Genomic DNA, 23,641 nt, shown 5'->3' on the forward strand with positions numbered 1-23,641 from the left:
AAGAATAATTTTTGGGATGCAACAATGTGAAATAGTTCTGGGTTAAAATTTTCCTTCTGAAAGATGTGCAAAAAGGTTTTGCCAAATAAATTAATGGTACAAACAAGAATATAATTTTTAAATTCTTTTTTTTAGAACAAACTGTTTTAGGTGCTTTAGAAATATTAGGTTGTATAATATAATCAACTTCCTAATTACAAATTATTCTTATTTGTTAAGTGAAGCAAGAGTCCTAAGGAACAGTTTCCCTTCATGTAACTAATTTTTACACATAGTTGAAAAAATACTGAATTTCTGTTGGTGGAGCTGTGAGCTGATCCAACGATTCTGGAGATCAATTTGGAACTATGCCCAAAGGACTACAAAAACGTGCATACCCTTAGATCCAGCAATATCACTTCTAGGACTGTATCCCCAAGAGATCATAAAAACAGGAAAGGGTCCCACACATACAAAAATATTCATAGCAGCTTTCTTTGTGGTGGCCAAAAATTAGAAATCAAGGGGATGCCCTTCAATTGGGGAATGGCTGAATAAACTGCGGTATATGAATGTAATGAAATACTATTGTACTATAAGAAATGATGAATAGGAAGACTTCAGAGAGGCCTGGAAAGACTTATATGAACTGGTGCTGAGTGAACGGAGCAGGACCAAGAGAACTTTGTACACAGCAACAACCACAGTGTGCGAGGAATTTTTCTGGTAGACTTAGTACTTCACTGCAATGCAAGGACTTAAATAATTACCAATGGACTCTTGAGGCAAAATGCCTTTCACATCCAGAGAAAGAACTATGCAATTTGATTGCAGAATGGAGCAGACCATTTTCTTTTGTATTATGTTTTGTTTTGTTTTATGATTTCTCTCATTCATTTTAATTCTTCTATGCAATATGAATAAGGTGAAAATGTATTTAATAGAATGTATGTGTAGAACCTATATAAAATTGTATGCTGTCTCAGGGAGGGAGTGGGGAGAGAGGGGGGAAAGAGGAGGAGAGAGGGGAAAAAAATCTAAGATATATGGAAGTGATTGTAGAACACTGAAAACAAAATAATTTAATAATAAAAAAAAAACACTGAATTTCTTTACAAAGATTCTCTAATTCAGACTATTCATTAATTCAGACTGACCTTCCTCATAACCACATAGAATCAATAATGTACTGAAAGTCAGGGTAGCAGGGTGTAGAGATGCAAAGCCTACAAGTAGAACAACTCAGTTTTACGACCCACCTTATACATACTAGCTCTGACACTGGACAAGTTAATAACTTCTTAGGTACTTCTTTTAGAACAGAGTGACAGAGCAGCTACCGCCTTGCATTGGTAGAGGGAATTTCTTCACTGGGAGCTCTACACACATCAAAGAAGTCATAGATACAGTGAAAAAGAAATGTGATATGTGATGATGAAATTAAAAAAAATTTAATAAACATATGTTCTTTTTCCTAGAACTAATGTTTTATGGATCACTATAGAGAGAGAGTAGACAATTCCCAAACATCTAAGCAGTTCCCTCAACAAAGTACAGTACCAAAGAACAATTAAGCAAAATCACTGAATTGTGATTGTCACTAAGCAGACATGCCATTTTTCATTAAGCTGAAAATCCTAAAACCTTTCCAGGAATTACTTGATTTCTAGAATAATTCTTTTCTGAGCTGAAGCTACACATTTGCACATTTGTTTGGTAGTCAAGATAGAGTGTTATATTTGTCTGATAAATCAATTTTAAAAAAAGCATTTGTTAAACACCTATCTAAGTGATACATGCTTGGGACACAAAGTAAAAAATGATTCCTGCTCTCAAGGAAGCTAAACTCTTTCTATTATATTCTATCATTATTGTGCTTTAATGGTGATAACACTAAGTGGCCTCAGATTTTCTATCATAATAATCTACTGACTATAAGTCTAATATGTATTATGTAAACATAAAAACATTTCCTAAACCCACACATACACCTGCACCTGCTAAATTTATATAGATATAGTTATACAGATGAGATACATAGTCTACTCACCAGGTAAATTGGCTTCCATCAGGTACTTCATACACAACATATTTGGATGGAGAAAACAATTCTCAGTTATATCTGGAAAACGAGGTAAGTCCAAAAATTTTGCAAGTTCAATCATTTTTTCATATATATCTTCATAAAGAGGCCAAGACTAAAATAAAATGGAGACATTCAAGGTAAAGATATATCATTTTTGCAGGTTTACCAAAGAAAGAAACTTGTAGCCTACAACAAGGCTCTGTGTCTAGAGAGGTAACAGAGTAGAAAGGTCTCCTGAGAAAGTCCTAGGATTGTCAGAAAATCCCAGGGCCAGGGACTTTGAAAACCCTGGGGATTAGCAGCATAGTATTAACCAGTGATGTGCTGACCACTGCACAGACTGAAAAAGTCCAGAACCAGGTGTTCTGATATCCTTAACACTGCCAGAGATGATCTGCAAGACACAGCACTCCAAATCTTAAAGACTGGTAGAGGAGGCAGGTGAACTCAGGGAGGAAAAGGTCATTACAAAAATTCAAGATGCCCAGAATGACAACAAGCAGGGTTGACCACCCAAGCCAAGGATTTATAGCAGGGAAAGAAGGAGATGTAGAACAAAGCTCTAATTCATGAACTAAAGCTGGAGAGATCAGCAAATCACAGAAAATACCAAGCAATATAAAAAATTTGGCAATTTAACTCAATAAGAATTACAAGTAGAGACTCAACAAAAACAAATGTTTTTTCCATATAAACACACATAGAAGACATGAAGCAAGAAAGAAAAATGAAATATAAGCTTTGGAGGAAAAAATGAGAGAATATGTAGCTTAGAAGAGAAAATACTAAATCTTACCCAAGAAATGGAACCCTAAAAAAAGAAATAAATGAATCCACAGAATAGCAAAAAATGTAACAAAATCAAAAGACTGAAACAAAAAAGAAAATGTAAGATATTTTGATATAAAAGATGACTGATTTTTGTAATATAAGGAGAGAGAATTTAAGAATCGCTTAAATTCCCTGAAAACTATATTTTTTAAAAAGTCTCTAAGGAAATCATGAACAAAAACTGCTCAGTTCTATCAGAGTAAGAGGACAAAGTGAAGACTGAAAGAATCCACCAGTTAATTCCTGAAGAAAAAAAAAGTCCCACATAACATCATAGCTAAAACCCAGAGCTTCCACATCCAAGAAATGAAAAAAAGAAAAAAGCAATCCAGAAAGAAGCAGTTCAAGTTTCAAGGAACCACATAGTTAGGACCACATAAAGCTGACAGTTTCTATTCTATATGAGGGTAGATCATGGATACTATATTCCAAAAGGCAAAAGATAGGGAATTATAACCAAGAATAACATATGCTGCAAGTTGAATATAATCCTATAGGGAGAGAAACAGTCCTTTAATGGAAAAGAGAACTTTCAAGTGTTTCTGATGAGGAAGAACTCTGAAATAAAAACACAAGAGTCCAGAGAAACCTAGAAAAGTAAGTTTATCTGAACAGTTGGAAGGAGCTATTGGATGACACAGCACCAACATTCTAAAAAAGGGGAGGAGAAGAAACAAGTTTCCCATCAGAACTTTAATGTCTTCAAAGCTAACAGATAACAGTTATATAGCACTTAAGATGTTCCAGGAACTATGCAAAATGATTTGAAGTCACAGCTAAAATCCTACCTTCAACAGTAAGCCTTTCCCAGCCCCCTCTTAATTCTAGTGCCTTCCCTCTGTTAATTATTTCCTATTTATCCTGTACATAGCTTGCTTTTGCATGCTGTCTTCTCCATTAGAATCTAATTTATGGAAAAAAAGGAACATTGGACTGCTCAACAAAAGTATCATGTATCATTCCTTTTTTCTTCCCTTCCTCCAAACCCCCATCCTAGAGATGGCTGCCATTAGACACAAATATATATGTATGTATGTATGTATGTATGTATAGATATATACATATAGACACACACATATATATGTAAAATATTCTGTATGTATTTCTTTTTATCATTTCTTTCTCTGGATGCCAACAGTGCTTTTCTTCATATGTCCTTTATAGTTAATTTATAATGGTTAAATTAACTTTTTTAAACGTAAAACAATACTGCTGTTACTGTATACAATGTCCTCTTGGTTCTGCTCATTTCACTTTTTATTATTCCATGCAAGTCTTTACATGTTTTTCGAAGACCAATGAGCTCATCACTTTTTATAGAACAATAACATTCCATCACAATCATGTACCACAACTTGTTCAGCCATTCCCCAACTGATGGGCATTTCTGCAACTTCAAGTTTTTTGCCACCACAAAGAGAGCTGCTATAAACATTTTAGAATCTATTAAAAATACTTGAAAGTATTGGCATAAATGGATTATTCCTTAAATTGACTTTTTAAAAAAAGCTTTTACCTAAAACAATCAGCAAGCATTATTTGTAAAGAGGATATACTAGAAGCCTTCCCAGTAAGATCAGGTGTGAAACAAGGATGTCCACTGTCACCAATATTATTCAATATTGCATTGGAAATCCTAGCAATGGCAATGAGAAGAAAAGAAAAAGAAGGAACCAGAATAGAGAATGAGGTAATAAAACGATCTCTTTTTGAAAACAATATAATGATAAACTTGGAAAATCCTAAATACTTAACTAAAAAGTCAGCTGAAACAATTAAGAATTTTAGCAAAGTAGCAGGATATAAAGTAAATCTACATAAATCAGTACCATTCCTATATATCACAAACAAAATTCAGCAAAAAATAGTAAAAGATTCCCCATTTAAAATAACTGCAGACAGTATAAAATACTTGGGAGTACACCTGCCAAAACAAATCCAGGAATTATATAAACAAAATTATAAAAAAACCCCTTTTTTATACAAATAAAATCAGAGTTAAATAACTGGAGAAATATTAAGCATTCATGGGTAGCCAGGGCCAATGTAACAGAAATGACAATTGTACCAAAACTAATTTATATATTCAGTGCCATCCCAATTAAATCACCAATGATTTATTTTACTGAATTAGAAAAAATATTAAGTCATTTGGAAGAACAAGAAGTCAAGGATATCAAAGGAAATAATGAAAAAAAAATTTAAAGGAAGGAGATTTACCAGTACCAGATCTTAAACTATATAATAAGGCAGTAATTATCAAAACTATCTGGCTAACTATCTAAATTGGCTAAGAAATAGAAAGGTAGATCAACAGAATAGAGCAGACATACAATATACAACAGCAAATAAACATATAACCTTGTATTTGGCAAATGTAAAGACTTAAGATTTGGGGATAAGAATTCATTACTCGATAAAAGCTGTTGGGAAAGCTGAAAAGCAGTATGGCAGAAACTGGGTACAGACTAATATCTACATTGTTGTAAACTCCTTGAGAGCAGGGTCAGTTTTTCCATCTTCTTTTGAAATCTTAGCACAATGCCTGACACATATTAGGTGCTCAATAAGTTTTTATTGATTAGGTGACTACAATTACTATCTCACTTGATCCTGTGGTTGTGAGGCATTAGATTGTCTTTTAGACAATTTGAAGAAAAGATGAACAAATTGTGGTCATGTGAATTAATCTGTGTGTGTGTGTGTGTGTTCATCCTTCGTTGCCAAAGAAGACCATGCCATCAGAGAAATAATGACATGACTTGCACTTGACTTTGTTTTTGAGTGAGGGAATCTTATTGTACCTTAAGAAATAATTAAAGAGATGATTTCAGATGAACTTGATTAGTGTAAATAGATTCAGAGTGAAGTGAAAAGAATTATAACAATTTACATAAGGACAACGATGTAAAGAAAAGCAACTCTGAAGCACTTACGAACTTCATCAAAGAAAGGAAAAACAATGTCTCCAGGGGCATATCCATCTCCAAACAGAGAAGAGATGGGCACAAGGTAAAGAGGCATTATTTTTGGACATGGCCACTATGTGGATATGCTTTGCTTGACTGTGCTAAATTGTTTCAAGGCATTTTCCCTTCTTTTTGTCTCCTGGTTAATGGAGAGAAGAAATTCAGAAGGTAGAAGAGGTTAGCAATAGCAAAAAAAAAAAAAAAAAAGTGGGTTATTGTAACATTTTTTTAATGCACACAAGACAACTGAATAAAGTTCAGAAGGAAGTACAGACAAGCAGTAGAGTTTTAAAAATAACATGCAGAATTTATTAAATACTTTTCAAAAAATTGCTAGCTGTGTGATTCATGGATTCATAACGAATTCTTTTTATGTCCTGAAGTGTACATGCAAATATTCTTTTTGGGTGATGATTTCTTAACTGCCAAATCCAATGGCGTCTTGTCAGTCCTCATTCTCTTTGACCTCTCTGGGGCCTTTGACATTAGCTAACTCTCTCCTCCTTTATACTCTCTTCTCCCTAGGCTTTTTGGGACGCCACTCTCTCCTGGTTCTCCCACCTATCTGGCCACTACTCAGTTTCTTTTATTGGCTCCTCCAGGTCACTCCCTCTAACTATAAGGGTCCCACAGGCTTCTATCTTGGGCCCTTTCCTTTTCTCTCTCTATACAACCACTTAAGTGGTGATCTCACCAGCTCCCATAATTACTATCTCTATGCTGATGATTCTCCTACCTACCTATCCTGCTCTAACCTCTCTGCTGATCTCCAATCTCCTTTCCAAATGCCTTAGTATGTCCAAAATGGAACTCAATATCTTTCCTCCAAATCCTCCCCTCTCTTACCTTCCCTACTGCTGCAGAGGGCAACACCATTCTCCCAGTCCCTCAGGCTCACAACCCAGAAGTCATACTGGATTCTTCATCATCTCTCACAAAGCCTGCTGATTTTCACCTTTGCAACATCTCTCTAAAATGCCCCCTTCTCTCCTCTGACACAGCCACCACTCTAGGGCAAGCCCTCATTGCCTCATACCTTGGTAAGTGCAAGAGCCTGATGATGTGTCTGCCTGCCTCAGGTCTCTCCCCATTCCAAACCATCCTCTGTTCAGGCACCAAAGTGATTTTCCTGAAAGCACGGGTCTGATCATGTCACACACAAAACCCCCCCTCCATATATTCCAGTGACTCCCTATCTCCTTCAGGGTCAAATACAAAATTCTCTGGCATTCAAAGCCCTTCAAAACCTAGTCTCCTACCTTTGCAATCTTCTTACCTCTTCCCACTTTGTACTCTGATCCATTGATACTGGCCTCTCCACTGTTTCAGGAACAAGATAATCCATTTTTTCTGCTCTGGGCATGATCTCTGGCTGTCCCCTATGTCTGGAATGCTCTCCCTCATCATTTTTGCCTACTGCCTACCCTGGCTTCAAGTGTCAACTAAAATCCCACCTGCTACTGGAAGCCTTTCCCAAGCCCTCAATTCTAGTGCGTTACCCTTCTTATCTATCTACTACTTATCCTGTACATGGAGCTTGTTTGTGTGTACTTGTTTGCTGTTATCTCCTCCACTAGATGTCAGCTCCTTGAGGGCAGGGACTGTCTTATCCCTGGTGCTTACTTAGCACAATGCCTGACAGATAGGAATCATTTAATAAATGTTTAATGACTATTGATTAGTGTTTGAGTTCAGAATAAAAAAAACGAAAATTATACACAGTTCTCTAGAGAAGTGCAAACTACCAAAAACCATGAAAGACTGTCTTTTGCCTCTTTTTGCATTGTAAAAGAAAATCAAAAGGACTCTGAAGTGTTACCTCATACTAAGTAAGTTTCAGCAAAGATGTCAATAGATGGAATTCATGCTATTAAGGCTGTTACAATACAGAATTGCTAGGGTACTATTGTTGAAATTGTGAACTAGTCCATCTATTTTGAAAAGCAATTTGGAATTATGCTAAGAAAGTGACTAAAATATCCATTCTTTTTGGACCAGAGATCCTACTGCAAGTATATGTCACAAAGAAATAAATGATTCAATGAAGAGTCTCAAAATATCATAATATTTATAACAATATATTTTGTGGTAGCAATGAACAAAGTAGATGCCAGACAATTACAGAATAGCCAAACAAGCTGTGGAACCTGAATGTACTGGAATATCATTGTGTTGTACAAAACAATATGAAGAATACAAAGAAGCAAGGCAAGTTTTACAAAAGGAAGGAAGGCAGGCATAGATGTATCAAATGAGGGTTTTGTCAGGACTAAGGAGACATGTTTGTAGACTGCAGAAAAGTAGCCAGTAAATAAAGAGAAATTAAAGATAAGTTAGAAAATAGACATATGAGGGGTAATCTCTTGGAGATGGGATGGAATAGGATTACCTGAATATGAAAGAGGGTTAGAGAAGGGCCACCTCATCACATGAGACAGGAGTGAAGGATGAGAGTAGCAAAAGGCATCTAGGTGATGTGAGACAAAGAAGAGGAGAAAAGAAGGAGTTCTTGAGAAAAGGTCTTATGTTTTCAGTAAAATCTGAAGCAGGGTTCTCAATTGAAAGGATAAAGAAGGAAATGTCATTTCTAATTGATGTTACCATTCACCCATATCTGAAATCTACATTTTGATATTTCAAAGATCCATGATTTTATTGATACGAGACTGACACAGATCACCATTCTCTATATTACAACGTATGCTTCTTATGGTCTAAAACCTCTATCATCTAGTGGACAATCTGATGAGCTTCTCTGAAATATGACAGACTGATCTTGTACAACAGACATATCATACATAACTGGATCCGTATTCAAACTTTTTCTAGTCTAATAGGACCTGTTAGAAATTATCTTCTGTTGCCTTTGAGATCGCAGGGCTATCTCCATGGCATGATGAAATATCACAACAGGACTTTAGTGGATAGTTTCCAAGTCATAAACATCTAAAACCCATTATTAGCTGATATATATACATATATATGAATGTATGTGTGTATACACATATATAATATCATATAATGATAATAAAGAATAGTTGATTGCCTTAGATAACTTTGAAAAATGAATTAAATTTACAAATAGCCAAGACAAGTACCTCCTAGAAGCAATCTGTGTTTTCTTAGTGTATTTCCAAATGTCATCTGGATAGTCTTTATTGTTTTTAACAGTCACTTAAAGCTACTATATTAATAGCCATATATAATTATTATTATCATCAATATTACTATATAACAAAAATCTCATTGATGGTGAGATCGTTTAAAAACACACAAAGATCAGAGATGATGATACTGATGGGAAACATGAAAGCAGGAGAAAAACTGGTTGGGTTCCTTTCATCCTTTCCAATAGCAATGTCTAGAATAGGTGTGGGTAACCTGTGGCTTCAATGCTACGTGTGGCCCTCTAGATCCTCAAGTGCAGCCCTTTGATTGAATCCAAACTTCACAGAATCCCTTAATAAAAGGACCTGTTGTCTAAAATTTGGACTCAGTCAAAAGGCCACACCCAAGGACCTAGAAGGCCACATGTGGCCCTGAGGCCTCAGGTTCCCCACCCAGGTGTAGAAGATGAGGAGTGGGAGTGGGAGTAGTGCTCAACTGTCCTTAATTCCCCTCAGTCGGTTTTTAAAATATGTCAAATTATTATGGTGACAAGTGTCCTAAAGGCTATATAAAAGCATATAAAGTAAGATGGTAAACAGTCCTACAGTAGAATAAGACATGAGGAAAGGAAGGGGATAAGCATCGAACAATACCCACTAGCGTTTCAGGCACTAGGTTAAGGGCTTTACAAACATTGTTACATTTGTAATGACAATCCTGAAAGGTAGTGCTATTATTATCCTCTATACATAGCAGAAGAAACTGAAGCAAACAGAGGTAAAGTGACTGATCCAGAGTCACACACACATAGCTAAAAAGTATCTGAGGCCAGATGAACTCAGAGAAAGTGTTCAAACTTTAACCAGTGATTCTTTCATTTGTGGGAACTTAAGAAATAACTGAATACTCTCTGGGAGACATTTTCCTCCTTTACCCAATAGTGACCAGGTTTTACAAGGAGTGTCAAAATTTTTCCAAGTCAAAATGAATCATCATGGCAAAATGCCATACAGTTGATTTGGCTGAACCAGCATTACATCTTTTCTTACTAGTCATTTAAAGAGTAGATCAGAATGCAGTTAATCAACATTCAAAAAACTGGAGAGCTACTGTTTCTGATTGGATTCCTAGTTTTTTCTTTATTCATTTTGCTAAAAGTCCTATGACAGATGATGAAACTATTAATTTTTAAGGAGAATTATAGAAATACTGTCAAGGATTATAATAGTTTAGCTTTATAAAGTGTAAATTATCTAAATTTAAAAGCCTACAATCTATAAAAAAATAAATCATAGGTGACAACATACTGAAAATATTACTATCAAAAGTTCATTAACGGAACAAACTACCACTGAATGAAATCAACAATTACTAACAACTGTCCCATACACTCACTGGTAATAGTATCCCTGAAACAGATCTAGATTCATTGCCTATTTCGCTAAACAAAACAATTTCTGCTAGAAATAATGTGGCTTCAAATCAGAACAGCATGCTCTAGAAACTTGAGTCAGATACAAAGGTTATTTGCCTGAGGGGAAAAATGACAGTGCATCAAGATGAGTGGAAATACTAAAATGTAAGGAGCATACCTACCTCAAATCCCAAGCTTAACTCTAAAATCACAGTGATGGTAGGAACTCAAGCCCTGCTCCCAAAAAGAAACCAAACCACACTGACACTATTTCTCAGCTACGTTCTCCTATATAAATTCAGGAGCTGAATTCCTGAGCTGAAATAGACCTCAGAGATTATCAAATCCAAGCTGCTTCTTTTACAAGTGAGCAAAGAAACCAAGACCCACGGAGAGGAAATGACTTAAGGCTACACAACAGCGTCCAGAATCTGGTAACTTTCTTGATATTAGCACTAGTTCATTAAGACTACCTGGACAAACCTAACGGGGAAAAAAAAATCTTGTGCCTAGGATTAAAGCTGAAGAAAAACAAAGAATTTTTTTTTCATTCTTCCATTTTCCCCTCCCCTTTTAAAAAAAGCTTGCTCAGTTTCTGGAATAACAAAAACAAAACAAAAACCAAACAAAGAAGAAAAGCAGTCCTTAGCAGCCCACACAAAAAGCTCCACTGGAACTATCTCCATCTCCTAAAACAATTGCACCTTTTGTCATTTCTGGTGGAGGTACTGCTGCTGAAGAAGCCAAGACTCGGTGGAGAAAGCTAAGACATGGAAAGAGGGAAGAAAATGCTTTCTTTGTTAATGAAAAGCCTTTTCCATTTAAAGTTTCAACATACACTGTTAGAACAGTGAATGCACTTTTGTGAGCAAATGCAAAGTACACAATAAAGAATGGCTGTCTGTCAATTAAACAAACAGTCACTTGAAGATATCCCAAACCTTCACCTTTTTCCTGAAAAGAGGGAAATTCAGTGTACATGGAATATTACTACACTTGAATGAAAGATGTGCCTAAAAGATAGTAGGTGAACAAAGAACATAAACTAATTTGAGTGATATGGATTAGTTTAACTAAAATAGTAAAGGATCCCTAAGTTTAACATGTTTTTAGAAGCTACAAAGTTAAAATAAGTTATCCTAACAAGTATTAAAACTGAATGCTCGGGAAGACAATTTATTGAATTTCACGAATATTCCAGTGAGTTTATTTTCCTCTGTGAAGCAATGCTTCACAGGCAGGTAAGGACAAGCTAGAGTTTCTGTTACCCAACAGCAGGCTCCTATGATAACCGTGATTACAACACCCCTGTCAGAGGTGAACTTCCTGCTTAGCTATTTAAAAAAAGGCAGTGCCTCACCCTTACTTATTCTTATTGTTTTGAAATTAAGTTTCAGGTGAGAAAAAACTCTAAAGCTGCATGCACCTGCTAATCCATAAGCCTTTCTTTATAAATAAATGAAAATGAGTAAGAAAATAAAAATAATAAAGGTAATAAGTAAAGCTTGTTATAGGTTGTACTTTGGAGAAAAAGGAAAAAAAAAACAAGTGCATGATTCTAAAGGAATTGTACAGGACCATCAAAAATGATCCTTTCCAGTTCTGAAAAAAATGATATCAAAAAGATAATCCATAAAATGTATGAAATGTGGGGTAGGAGCACCCCACCACACACACACCTTTAGGATTTCACTCAGGCATTATTAACCTGGGGACTATGGTCCCCCAAAAAGTCCACCGATAAATTTCAGGAATTGCATGAACTAGGATGGAAAAAATTATATTTTTATTTTTACTAACCTCTAACTGAAATTAATAATACCCTTTAATTAGGAACACAGACAAAAACATCCAAAGGAGTCCAAAGGCTTCTTAACAAACTGTCAAAGGAGTCCAAGACACAAAAATGGTTAAGAACTCCTGATTCAGATGGATATGAATGGAGCTGGACCTTTTCATGGACGGCAAACTCAATATGAATCAGTAGTATGATGTGGTAGCCAAAAGGGCTAACACAACCTTAGGAGGCATCAACAAAAACATGCTGTCCAAAATAAAGAAGGTGATAAGACTACACATACAGTATTGTGTTAAACTCTCAGCACTACATTAGGAAAGTCAAGGACCAAGCTAGAAGATATGGATGGCATGATTATCAAATATGCAGATGACACAAAACTGGCAGGACAGCTAACACATTGGATGACAGTCATGATTAAAAAAAATCTCATAAGGCTAGAGCATTAGGGTGACTCTAATAAGATTAAATTCAACAGGGATAAATCTCAAAGACAAAGTTTAAACTTGTGTTTGAAAATATCAACTTCAGAAATACAAGATGGGGGTAATGATCAGATAGTTACTGTGACAAAGATGGGGGTTGGGGGAGGCGGTTAGTGGACTGTAAGTTCAATCAGTAGTATGATGTGGCACTCAAAAAAAAAAATCTAATGTGATCTGGCCAAAATTAAGAGGCCTAGCTTCCAGGGACCTCCTTGGGTGATAGTCCCCACTTTACACTGCACTAATCAAACTAAAGGTAGAATATAATGCTCAGTTCTAAGCTTCACAGTTTAGGAAGGAAATTGGAAAGTTGAACATTCAAAGGGCAAGCAGGATGGTTAAGGCTTTGAGTCTGTTGTAGGAAGACCAGTTGAAGGAAGTGAAGCTGTTTAGCCTGAAGAAGAGAAAACTTAAGGAGGACAAGAAAGCTATCTTCCTATACCTAAAGAGCTGTCCTGTATGAGAGGGATAAGATTTCTCCTGGGTTTCAGGGGCAACACTAGGAAGATACAAAGGGGAAAATTTAGGCTTGATGTCAAGAAAATCTTCCCAGCAATTGGAGTTACTCAAAAGTGGAGTAGGCTGCCTCTGGAAATAGTGCCGATGACCTCTGGAGGTCATCAAGCAGAGCAACTGCATGACTATCGTCAAGGATTCCTTTTAGGATTTGGATTGGACTAAATGGTTATTAGGGCTGCTTCCAACTCTAAAATGTCTGTAATTCTGTGAATGTACAATACACTGAGGGATCTCAAAACCCTCATGGGAACTATTAAGAATGTTTAGGTTGGAGAAGAGACCCAGATGTGGTGATTCAGGCTAGTCGCTGGTGATAAGATCGCCATGTTCAAACATTTGAAGAACTGTCATATGTGAGAGAGAGTGAATTTCTTTGGTTTGGCCCCAGAGGACGTAACTGAGAGCAATGAGATGGAAGTTGTTGAAAGGCAAATTTCATCTCAATACTTCTTAATGACTAGAGCTATCCAGAATAAGGAACAAGCCTAGTATAAGAGTAGGAAGTTTCCTATCACTAGAAGTCTTTAAAAGACTGAATGATAACTTGTCAATGGCATTAGAGAGGACAATGGATCAGGTATGGTTTAGAACAAAGGAATTCCAAGGTCCATTTCAGGTCTGAGATGTTATGATTCTATGAAAAAGATTTTAATGGTCATAAGCCTACTGCATGGCATCAAGAAGTAACTTCTGTTCTCAAAACAGTGTCTTCCAGGGAAGATATTGTGCAGTAGTCATTGACTTAAGAATGCTTGCTCATATATGGAATGTGATAATTGTGCAGACTTTATCAGGAATCAAGAACTATGCATCAATGGTAGACTGCACATGGTATCAGCAAATAAAACATTAGATTGTAAATTGTTTTAACCACTGGATCAAGCCTGGGAAACACTCACCTATATGTATGGTTCTTTATTTAAAGATTCATGAGCTTTTAGTAAAGTTATTTTCATGCTGACTTTCCCATTAGATTGTGAGTTCTTTGAAAGCAAGGTCTGTCTTCTGCTTCTCTTTGTATTCTCCGTGTTTAGCACAGGGCCTGGCACATGGCAGACACTAAACAAATTCTTAGTGACTGACTGAAATTCTGTTTTTCTTTACTGCTATCTTTTGTTTTTATATCTCCTCTATTTCCAAATGCATACCTTACTTTCCCCCTCCACTCTTGAGACAGCCATTGTTCACAATGAAGAAAAAGAAGAAAAAAAGGGAGCTCAGTAAAACTAACCAAATATCAACTAAGTCTGACAGTGTTTCATAACTCATGCTCCCCAATGTTTGCAAAGAAAAGAGGGCTGATGCTGTATTTCACACAGCTACAGGCAATTTCTATGGACCTGCCCTAATAAAGATTAGAGGTAGAATTCAAAAGTTATTCATTTTGGCTCTGTTATGCATTTCATGTTTATTTCTTGAAGCACCTTGCCCATTACCTTTTGCTTAGTCTAGTGTAAAAATGTCACTGCACTCTCTCCTCAAGGCAATAAAAAGGCAGCAAAACTAGAGGGTGTTTATCACTAGAGAGAAAGTAGTCTGAGATTTAAAACGCTGAGGATAAATCACAAGACTAACAATTCACATAATGATCACTGAAGGCTCATCATATTGCTCTAAGAGCTACATTTAGAAAATATGAGTCATAGAAGAAATAGTAATAGTCTTGCATGTACATTTTTCTTACCTAAGACACTAGTAGTTTTAATATAACACATAAGTCTAGTACAACCTATATATGGAAGGAATTCCAGAAGGCAGTCAGTGAATAGTCTTGAGCATGAGAAGTGACAAAACTATATCAGTATGTAAGAGAAATGTTATTCTGACGGTATAAAGAATGGATTAATAACTCACATTAAAGTTTGTGAAGGGATTTCCTCATAAAATACTGTGAAATTTGTCGAGTAAGCATCATCCCCATTTTATAGATAAAGAAACTGACACTCTGAGAAGTTAAATGATTTGCCTATTCTCATTCACCTAATAATTGAAGAAAGACTGAACCCAGATCTCCTGACTCCAAGTACCATGCCATGCTGCTTCTTGAAACGGGTGATCTGTAAAAGATTTATTGCAATAGTCAATGTCCTGGAGAACAATAAGTAATAACCAATAGTTGGTCTGCATTATCTAACATTAGTCAAATCCCAATCTTGCATTTTAAAATTTCCTCTCTTTTAACCAAAGGAAATTTCTTGGAACTTAGTAAAATAAAGTATAAATTTTACTGAAATTCATTTCACAAAGGACTAGGCATGTATTAAGATCAGAAGTAACCCAAAAGCTATCTATTACACAAGCCTTAACTTGAAATACTTCCCCCTAAAAGTTCGAGTCAAACTTTCTAAGAACCTTTAAACTAATTCAATTCAGACTGCATCAAAATACTTATTTAGCACCTAGTCCAGACTGAAGGCAAAAAGAGAAGGAGAGGGCAGAGGATGAGATGGATAGTGACAATGAAAGCAATGAACATGACCTGGACTGGCTTGGAGAGATAGTGGAGGATAGAAGGGTCTGGCATGCTGTGGTACACAGGGGTTGATACTATAGATATACAAAAACATAAGATAGGCTCCTCTCCTCAAGGAGTGAATAATCGAGTTAAGAATACGTACAAAATAGATCTACTTATATTCTATATGCCAATATACTCCAAATTGTCCTAAATAATATACTATCCAAGTGTTTTGCTTATCTATCTAGTCATCTTTTTTGGCTACTCCAGCTTCCTAACCACAAAGTAAGAAAAAAGGAGGAGCCTTCACCTGTTAATATTGATATTGATATCAATATTGATATTAATCAATGATTTGGATAAAAGCATAGCTGACAAACTTATCAACTTTGTAGAAGATATAAAGTTGAGAAGAATAGCTAATATAGCAACAGATTTAAAATCCAAACAAATCTCTCAACAAACTGGAATGACAGGCCAAATTTAATATTATGAAATTTATTATAAAATCATTGGGTTAAAAAAAAAAACGAATAGTACAAACAGGGTAGAAAGCAATTCAAATGAAGACCAATTTTTAGCAGACTGTGCAAGCCCAATTAGACATTTAAAGACTTAAAACTGGAAGAGATTTTAGACTTCAAACTCATCATTCTCTTTTATCATAAATCTGAAACACTTAGTAACTTGCCTAAGGTAGTATAAAGGAGAGCTGAGTCCTGAACCTAGAACCTTCCAGTTCTCCTTCCACTCTTTATAAAAGTACAGAAAATAAGAGTATAGAACTAGTGTTATACCCTTCCCTGTTCAGACCACATCTGAAGTACTGAATGCAGTGCAGAGAAGAAAAGAAATACTTGTACAAAGATACTTATAGCAGAATTATAAACAACAGTGAAAAGTGGAAAGAAGTTTAAAATTGGTATGTGGCTAAAGGAAGTATATATCACTAACAAAAATTTGGCCAGTGAGAATGAGAGATAAAAAAATTATTCAGAAGTATAAATAAAATAATGAAAAGTACAAAAAGAAAAGAAGGACTATGTAAATACATACACAAAATATATCTACCTATGTGAATATGTAATTGACTGATCAAGAAGAACTTATTAAGTGTCTACTATGTGCCAAGCACTGTGCTAAGGGCTGAATATACAATGACAAAATCGAAATAATCCCTACCTCCAAAAAGCTTACACCAGGGAGACAATCTGTACATAGATTTGAATACAGAATATATTTGTGTAAAAAGAGAGAGAACATGAGGTAGTTTGGAGAGTTGAGGGGGGGGGGGGCAAAGGAATGAGGGGAGATAAGGAAAGGATTCATGCAGAAAGTGTCACTTGAGATGAGTTTTGAAGAAAACTAGGGTTTTCATTTCAAGAAGTGGAGGTGAAGAATGAAAGCATTCTGACCATGATGGAGTCAGTGTAAAGGCACAGAGGTGAGAGAATGTCATGTGATGAGCAGCAACTAGACCAGCACAGAGTTAGTGGAGAGAAGTAAAGTGTAAGAAGAATAGAAAGGTAGGGAGGATCTAGAAATGCTTAAAAAAAAAGGTAATTTATATTTGGATCTAAAAGTAACAAAGAGCCACTGGTATTCATCGGGGATGGGAGTGGAAATATAGTTAGACCTACACTTTAGGAGAATTACTTTGGTGGCTATGTAGAAAATGGTTGGAATGGGAAGAAATTTGAGGCACGAAGACCAAATAGTGTGATATTACAATAGTCCAGGGATAGCTGACAAGGGATTAAACTAGGGTTGTGTGAGTGAGGAGAAGAGGATATAGCCAAGAGATGTAACGAACATAGAAATGACAAGATTTGACAATTAACTGGTTACGTAGTATGAGAGTAAGAAGCTGAGGACACCACCAAGGTTACAAACCTTGGTAAATTAAAAGATAATAGTGAATGGGTAGGGGAAGGGGTGGAGAGAGGGAGAGAATTTGGAACTGAAAATAAAAGTGAATTTTTTAAAAAAGGTCGATACTTTGATAATCGAAAGTATTTAGTAATAACAGGATCATCAAGAATAGAGGAGGGTTGGAAAGGATAGAATAATGAGTTGTGTTTTAGACAGGGAGAGTTTAAGATTCCTGTAGGACAGCCAGTTTAATCAAAATATGCTACAGACAGATTAATTTATAAACTGCAATCAATGTTTGTGTAGTTGTAATTGCAAAAATGATTAAGGGCAAAATAAAAGAAAAAAATTATCTTCAAAAATAGTCCAAGAAATCAAAACAAACTACCTTTATACAGCCCTTTCCAATGCATTATTCATCCACTTTCTCACAGTCTAGAAACGTCTACATTGAACCAACTTCTTCTGAAAATCCTGTCATTTGGAATACCTTTTCTTCTTATCTAAATGGTGTTTTGAAATATTTTTTCTCTCACAACCCACTTTTCAACACCTGACCCTGTAAATCCTTTCGGACACAATTTATAAGAAGGAAAGAGATTTTCTTAAATTAACATCAATTAAAGAACCCTTGAAGAATAGCTGTCTTTCCTGGAGTCTGGACACTTCCCACTTTATCCGATGTTGTATCTGTGGTATGGTAACTTGGGAATGAGGCCAGCATTAGCTACTAGACCTGTATGGCAACATTTTACTCTTTCCCCAAAACATAATCCCAGATTATTTGTTCCTATATAATTTTTTTCACCCTTAATCTCTAAATAGAATTCTCATTTGCTTTTTCTCCTCCCTGACCACTCCCATGGCTAATTTAGAAAACCCACAGCAAATGAGAAAACTGTGTAAGGGCAAAGAGTTAACTTTAAAAACAGGTTTGTTATTATATACTTCCCCATATATAATCCTGACTGTACAAAGTGAAATATGATTAAAGATCACACATTTCATTACTAAAGAGCACATTCATTATTATTAATGATTTTTAAAATCTGCAATTTTTAAAATATCTATAATTAAGTAGTAATAAGAGAAAGTTTAAAGCAAAAATGTTTTATCAACACATCAAAATTTAAGAAAACCTAATGTTACTTCTTTAATTTCCAACTGTAATAATTATTGAAATGTTTTCTGTGATAATATGACAGCAAGCAAAAATAAAATGATCCACTTAATTTGTTAACTTACAAGACCCAAGTCTAGAACAATACTTAAAATTAACTAAACATAAAAAGTAAGGGTATGGAACAGTCAAGATTTAAAAGATAAAACACTAAGAACATTGTATTTTAAGCTAAAACTTCAAGTCATCTTCAGTGAAGCTACAAACCCTATAGATTAATGTGTTTTACAAGTTGCATTAAAAACAAATGCATTTCCTTTCACCACTGTCCATTGGAGGGCAGTACACATCATAACTAAAGGTTTTAGACTTAAGTCTATAGAATATCTAAACAATGAACATGTCAGGGACAGTCATATGGAGTTTTCAATATTCCTTATTACATGCCACATATACAACCACTTAAAAATTCTGCAATACTGGGTCTACCACTGTATGTAAGGGTAAACAAATGACTACTCATTGAGAATAATCACTGCTGTACTATGTACTTACTGTGTGACCCTTGACAAGTCACAACTTCTATTTGCCTCAGTTTCCTCTACTGCAAAATGAGGATAATAACAGCATCTATCTTCCAAGGGTTGTTTTGGGGATCAAATGAAATAATATTTGCAGAGCAGCTGCCACAGATAAATAATTAAGCTGCCACTTAATAAATGCTTATTTCTTTGCTTCCTTACTAGACTATAAGCTTGGGAGAGGACATCTTATCTGAACTGTGCATTTTCTCTGGCTTCCAGCACAATGCTCTGCACACAAGGGGCACTTGATAAAAATTTTCTGAGTTACGGTTGTTATGTATAGTATGTAATAAAGTAAACTAAATTCCCTAGTATAGTAAAAAATTACAGATCACTGACTATCAGCAGAAGAGACAATAGCATACCCCACAAAATGAAAGAATGGAGGCCATTCTTCATTTATTATATGCAAATGAAATCCTCCTACCTTTGGGGATACATTTATGGAGGTCTTCCCAACTTGGGTTCACATTATCCTAAGCCTTCACCCTATTCTGGGTAACATGGGGGCTTAGTGACCTTTGGCATGTCACTTCTCTCTGGATTTCAGTTTCTTTTTCCCTTTTTTAAAAAATATTATTTATTTTTAGTTTTCAACATTCACTGATATAAGTTTTAAATTTTCTCTGCCTCCCTCCCCTCCCCCTATACCTCACCTCAAGATAGCATGCAATCTGATATAGGCTCTACATATACATTCTTATTAAACATACTTTCACATTAGTTATGTTAGAACGAATGGGAGAAACCATGAGAAAGAAAAAACAAAACGAAAAAGAGAGCAAACAGCATGCTTCGATCTGTATTCAGACTCAATATTTCTTTCTTTAGATGTGGATGGTTTCAGTTTCTTGATCAGCAAAATTGAGGTTGTACTACACAATCTCAAAGATAACTTCTTAACAGCCTGACTCAAAGTATAAGACAGAGTATCTGTCCTTCAAGAGTTTTCCATCTAGTTAGAGTGGAATGTATTAAATAAGTAAGAATACAATCAAACATCATCTAACAAAATTCTCTCTACTGAGAAAGTAAATAAACATGAAACTCCAAAATGATGTCAACATCACTCATGTGGTAAATGTGTTTAAAAATCTGGGCTAAAATTCTAGCAAGGGTCTGATATAAGACATGGAACAATGGAGATTTAAAAAAGAACTTCACTTCTCTCATTAGTCAAGACAAAGTCACTAATGATCAAAAACTACAGTGATTCATTTCCATCAGCCCCTCCCAGAAATTGCACTGTAATTAGGAAGAAGAGATACACACCTAGTATTACCAAACCAAAGCTACTCTACTTTCCGTACTGTAACTTAAATGCTGGACACACAGTGACTAGCTATTAGCAAATTTAGCTACTAAACTTAAAATAAAAGATTAACAACATGTAATAGAGATACTTCAAGGACTCGTGATTTCATCTATATGAGTCCCTTCCCCATCATGCAAATCACAACCCCTTTATGACTTATTATATACTCTCTGTGAATTATTGTGGCCAATAATATTCCCTCTGGAATTGGAATCAAGAGACCTATACATGAATCTTAGCTGTGATATTTACCAGCTATGTGACCACAAGCAAATCACTTCACTTCTTTGAGCCTCAGTGTGACTGTCAAATGGATCTCAACTCCAAATACAGAACTCTATAAACTATGTAGAACATCCCTTCATCACTATAGCAGGGCCAGTTTCCAGCCTGATAGAACTTCCCAAAACTTGCATTCCACTGCAAAGTCTTTAATAACTCTATGCCATGAAGAGGTAATGGAGGAGCATGATAAAGGAGATTGGAAATTTTTTTTCTAATATTTCTAATAAAGGCACAATAAATACTGGGTTATCAGATAGTACGATGGCCTGTTAAATAGTAAATAAATACGCCACGTATTGTACATTTTCTGCATTAAAAGGGTTACACAAATCTCAATAATTAGCAGAGGATTTTTAAAAGGTAGTGGTTGTAACTTTTTCCTTGCTAGGCTGTCCATTGGCTGTGTGCCACAATACTCAGTAGTTTTATGGCTCCTGTAATCAGAGCAAACATCAATGCTCTATGCTTTTGATTTTGGTATATATAGCAAATGCAATGCCGAAAATCCACTTCAAGGTTTCATTTGGCTTGTCCCATTTACCATAGGAACTACCACCATATATGATGATACAGTTGTTCTAATAGTAGGGTATTCTCCAGTTTTAAGAATGAATTATACTAAATATCTTTACAAATCATTTGTTTTATAAATGAGCCTGCATATAGGAATCTCTCAGGCTTTTTCAACAGAAGCTGGTATAAAATCAATTCCAATTAATGAAGTAATTAAAACTATTATTCTTTCAATTCAACAATTATTTATTAAGCTTATACTATGTAGTAAGAACTGTGCTAGGGGTGATACACAGTTTAGAGAAAACAATTTTTATTCTGATAGAGGTTACTGACACACTAATAAGATGTGCAAATAAAATCAGATGTAAAGTCTGAGGAAGGAATAACCATTATTCTGGGAAAATCAAGGAAGGCTTTACAGAATAAAAGTAGCATTTGGGCTGACCTTTAATGATTAGGTAGGACTGAAATAAATGGGGGTGACAAGACAGGGACAGGCACAGAAAACACTGTAAAAAAGACATTAAGACCAGGAAGCAGGAGAATGGATAAACAGTTTGAGCAGCTTAGTTTGGCAAGGATACAAATGTAAAGAATAAAGAAAGGCAGTTGGTACCCTCAATGAGTTTACAGCCTAATGGAAGAAAACAATGTCAAAAAGGAAGCTAAAAAAAAGCTGGGGGTAGGAGGAGGGTTACACTGTGCCAGAACATGATGAAGAAGTCCAAAAGGAGTACATCTGCTAGAAAATGGGAAGAAAATTGTGCTAGAGCTCATAGCTCTATCCTCCAGTTAGAGGGTCCCAACTGGATGGGAAGAGGGTTATCAATGAGTTGTAAGCACCAAGGCTTTTTCTATCTTGAAGGATGATGAGATTTTCCAATGATGAGTTTCCTAGGGTATGAAGGCATGATGGAGCAACCTAAAGAAGTTCAAAAGTAGTGCAGTTGCTGTATAAATGCTACTTATTGTTATCAGGCAGGAGGTGGTACAGTACATAAAGTGCTAGAATGGAGACAAGTTACCTAACATCTCTAATCCCCATTTTTTCCATGTATTAAATAGGGATAATAATATTATCTTCCAAGGTTGTTGTGAGGATCACATAAGATAACATGTACAATGCTTTGGAAATCTTAAGACATTAATAATGCTAATTATTAATGAAATCACAGGCCCAAATCTTATTCCTATTCCTTTCCTAGCCTATCAATAAATCAAGCATTTATTAGTGATTTCTTCTGAAGGTATGGTGTTAACTGTTGCTGATAACAAGATAAAAAGTTAGTATTTCCTGCTCCTTAAGGAGTTTTCATTCTGAAGGAAGAGACAGCATATAGATACAGATTATATACAGAAGCATATACAAAGTAGACAAGGTAACTTTGGATGAGAAAGTACTAGCAGTTGGGTATAAAGGCAAAGTCTCTGCAGAAGGTGACACCTAAAGTGAATCTTTAAGGAAAGCAGGGATTCCAAGAGGCAAAGGCAAAGATTTCCAAGGGCAAAGGAGCCCTTACAGGAGATGAAGCTTCATGTGTAAAACACAGCAAGCAGGTCAGTGCAGCTGGACCACCATGTGTAAGGAGAGAGTAATGTGTGAGAAAATTAGAAAGACAGAAAGAAGTCGGGTTCCAAAGAGCTTTAAATGCCAGACAGAAGAGTTTTACATGTGATCCTAAAGGCAAAAGGGAACAGCAGGAATTTGTTTAGTTTAATAAGTGACATTGACAGACATGCAGTTGAGAAAAATCACTTTGCAATTGTCTCGAAAAATGGATGGGTCACAGACTCTGAAGGAGGCCTCTATCTGATGGACTATGAGAGAAAGAAACTGAGGAGAAATAACTAACTCTCTCTTTTGAGACTTTGGTAGCACTTTCTCTCCCTTGGATTTCAAGGAGGTGGAGGTGGGAGGGAACCTAGGGATTTATCTCAATCTTCATGACACTGGTGGCTACCGCTATACAGCAGCAAAATGCAGATATAAGCTTGAGTTTCTGGCCACAAATTTCCATTTTCTGTTTCCTTCTTGAACACGAGTCAGCCATCAGCAATCTTGAGAAAAGGATTTTCCCAGTCTTGACAGTAACCTCATGTATTTAAGAAGTCAAGTTTCTGAGTCAGATATGTCCAGTGGAAGGTGATCCCAGAAACAGAACTGCTTCTCAGAGAAACACCACCAGAAGGCTACCACAGCTGAAACAAGAAAGGCCCAGCCATGCTCTGAATGGCTGTAAAACCTGAATCTTGGGAGTTGGAGGTGAAAGTCAAATGTCCTATCTCAGATCCCACAAAGCTG

At 35.8% G+C, this 23,641-nt stretch overlaps 1 protein-coding gene across 4 annotated transcripts in view; it reads right to left on the bottom strand.

Moving 5' to 3' along the window:
- TAF1B (TATA-box binding protein associated factor, RNA polymerase I subunit B) overlaps positions 1–23,641 on the bottom strand; it is a 109,279-nt gene that overhangs the window by 20,777 nt on the left and 64,861 nt on the right. For all 4 annotated transcript variants that reach the window (XM_072634244.1, XM_072634243.1, XM_072634245.1 and 1 more), the window contains one exon: positions 2,030–2,177. In XM_072634244.1, coding sequence (XP_072490345.1) covers positions 2,030–2,177 — 148 coding nt within the window. The remainder of the gene's footprint in view (positions 1–2,029; positions 2,178–23,641) is intronic.

This window comes from Notamacropus eugenii, chromosome 1 (assembly GCF_028372415.1).
Source record: "Notamacropus eugenii isolate mMacEug1 chromosome 1, mMacEug1.pri_v2, whole genome shotgun sequence".
Lineage (NCBI taxonomy): Eukaryota > Metazoa > Chordata > Mammalia > Diprotodontia > Macropodidae > Notamacropus > Notamacropus eugenii.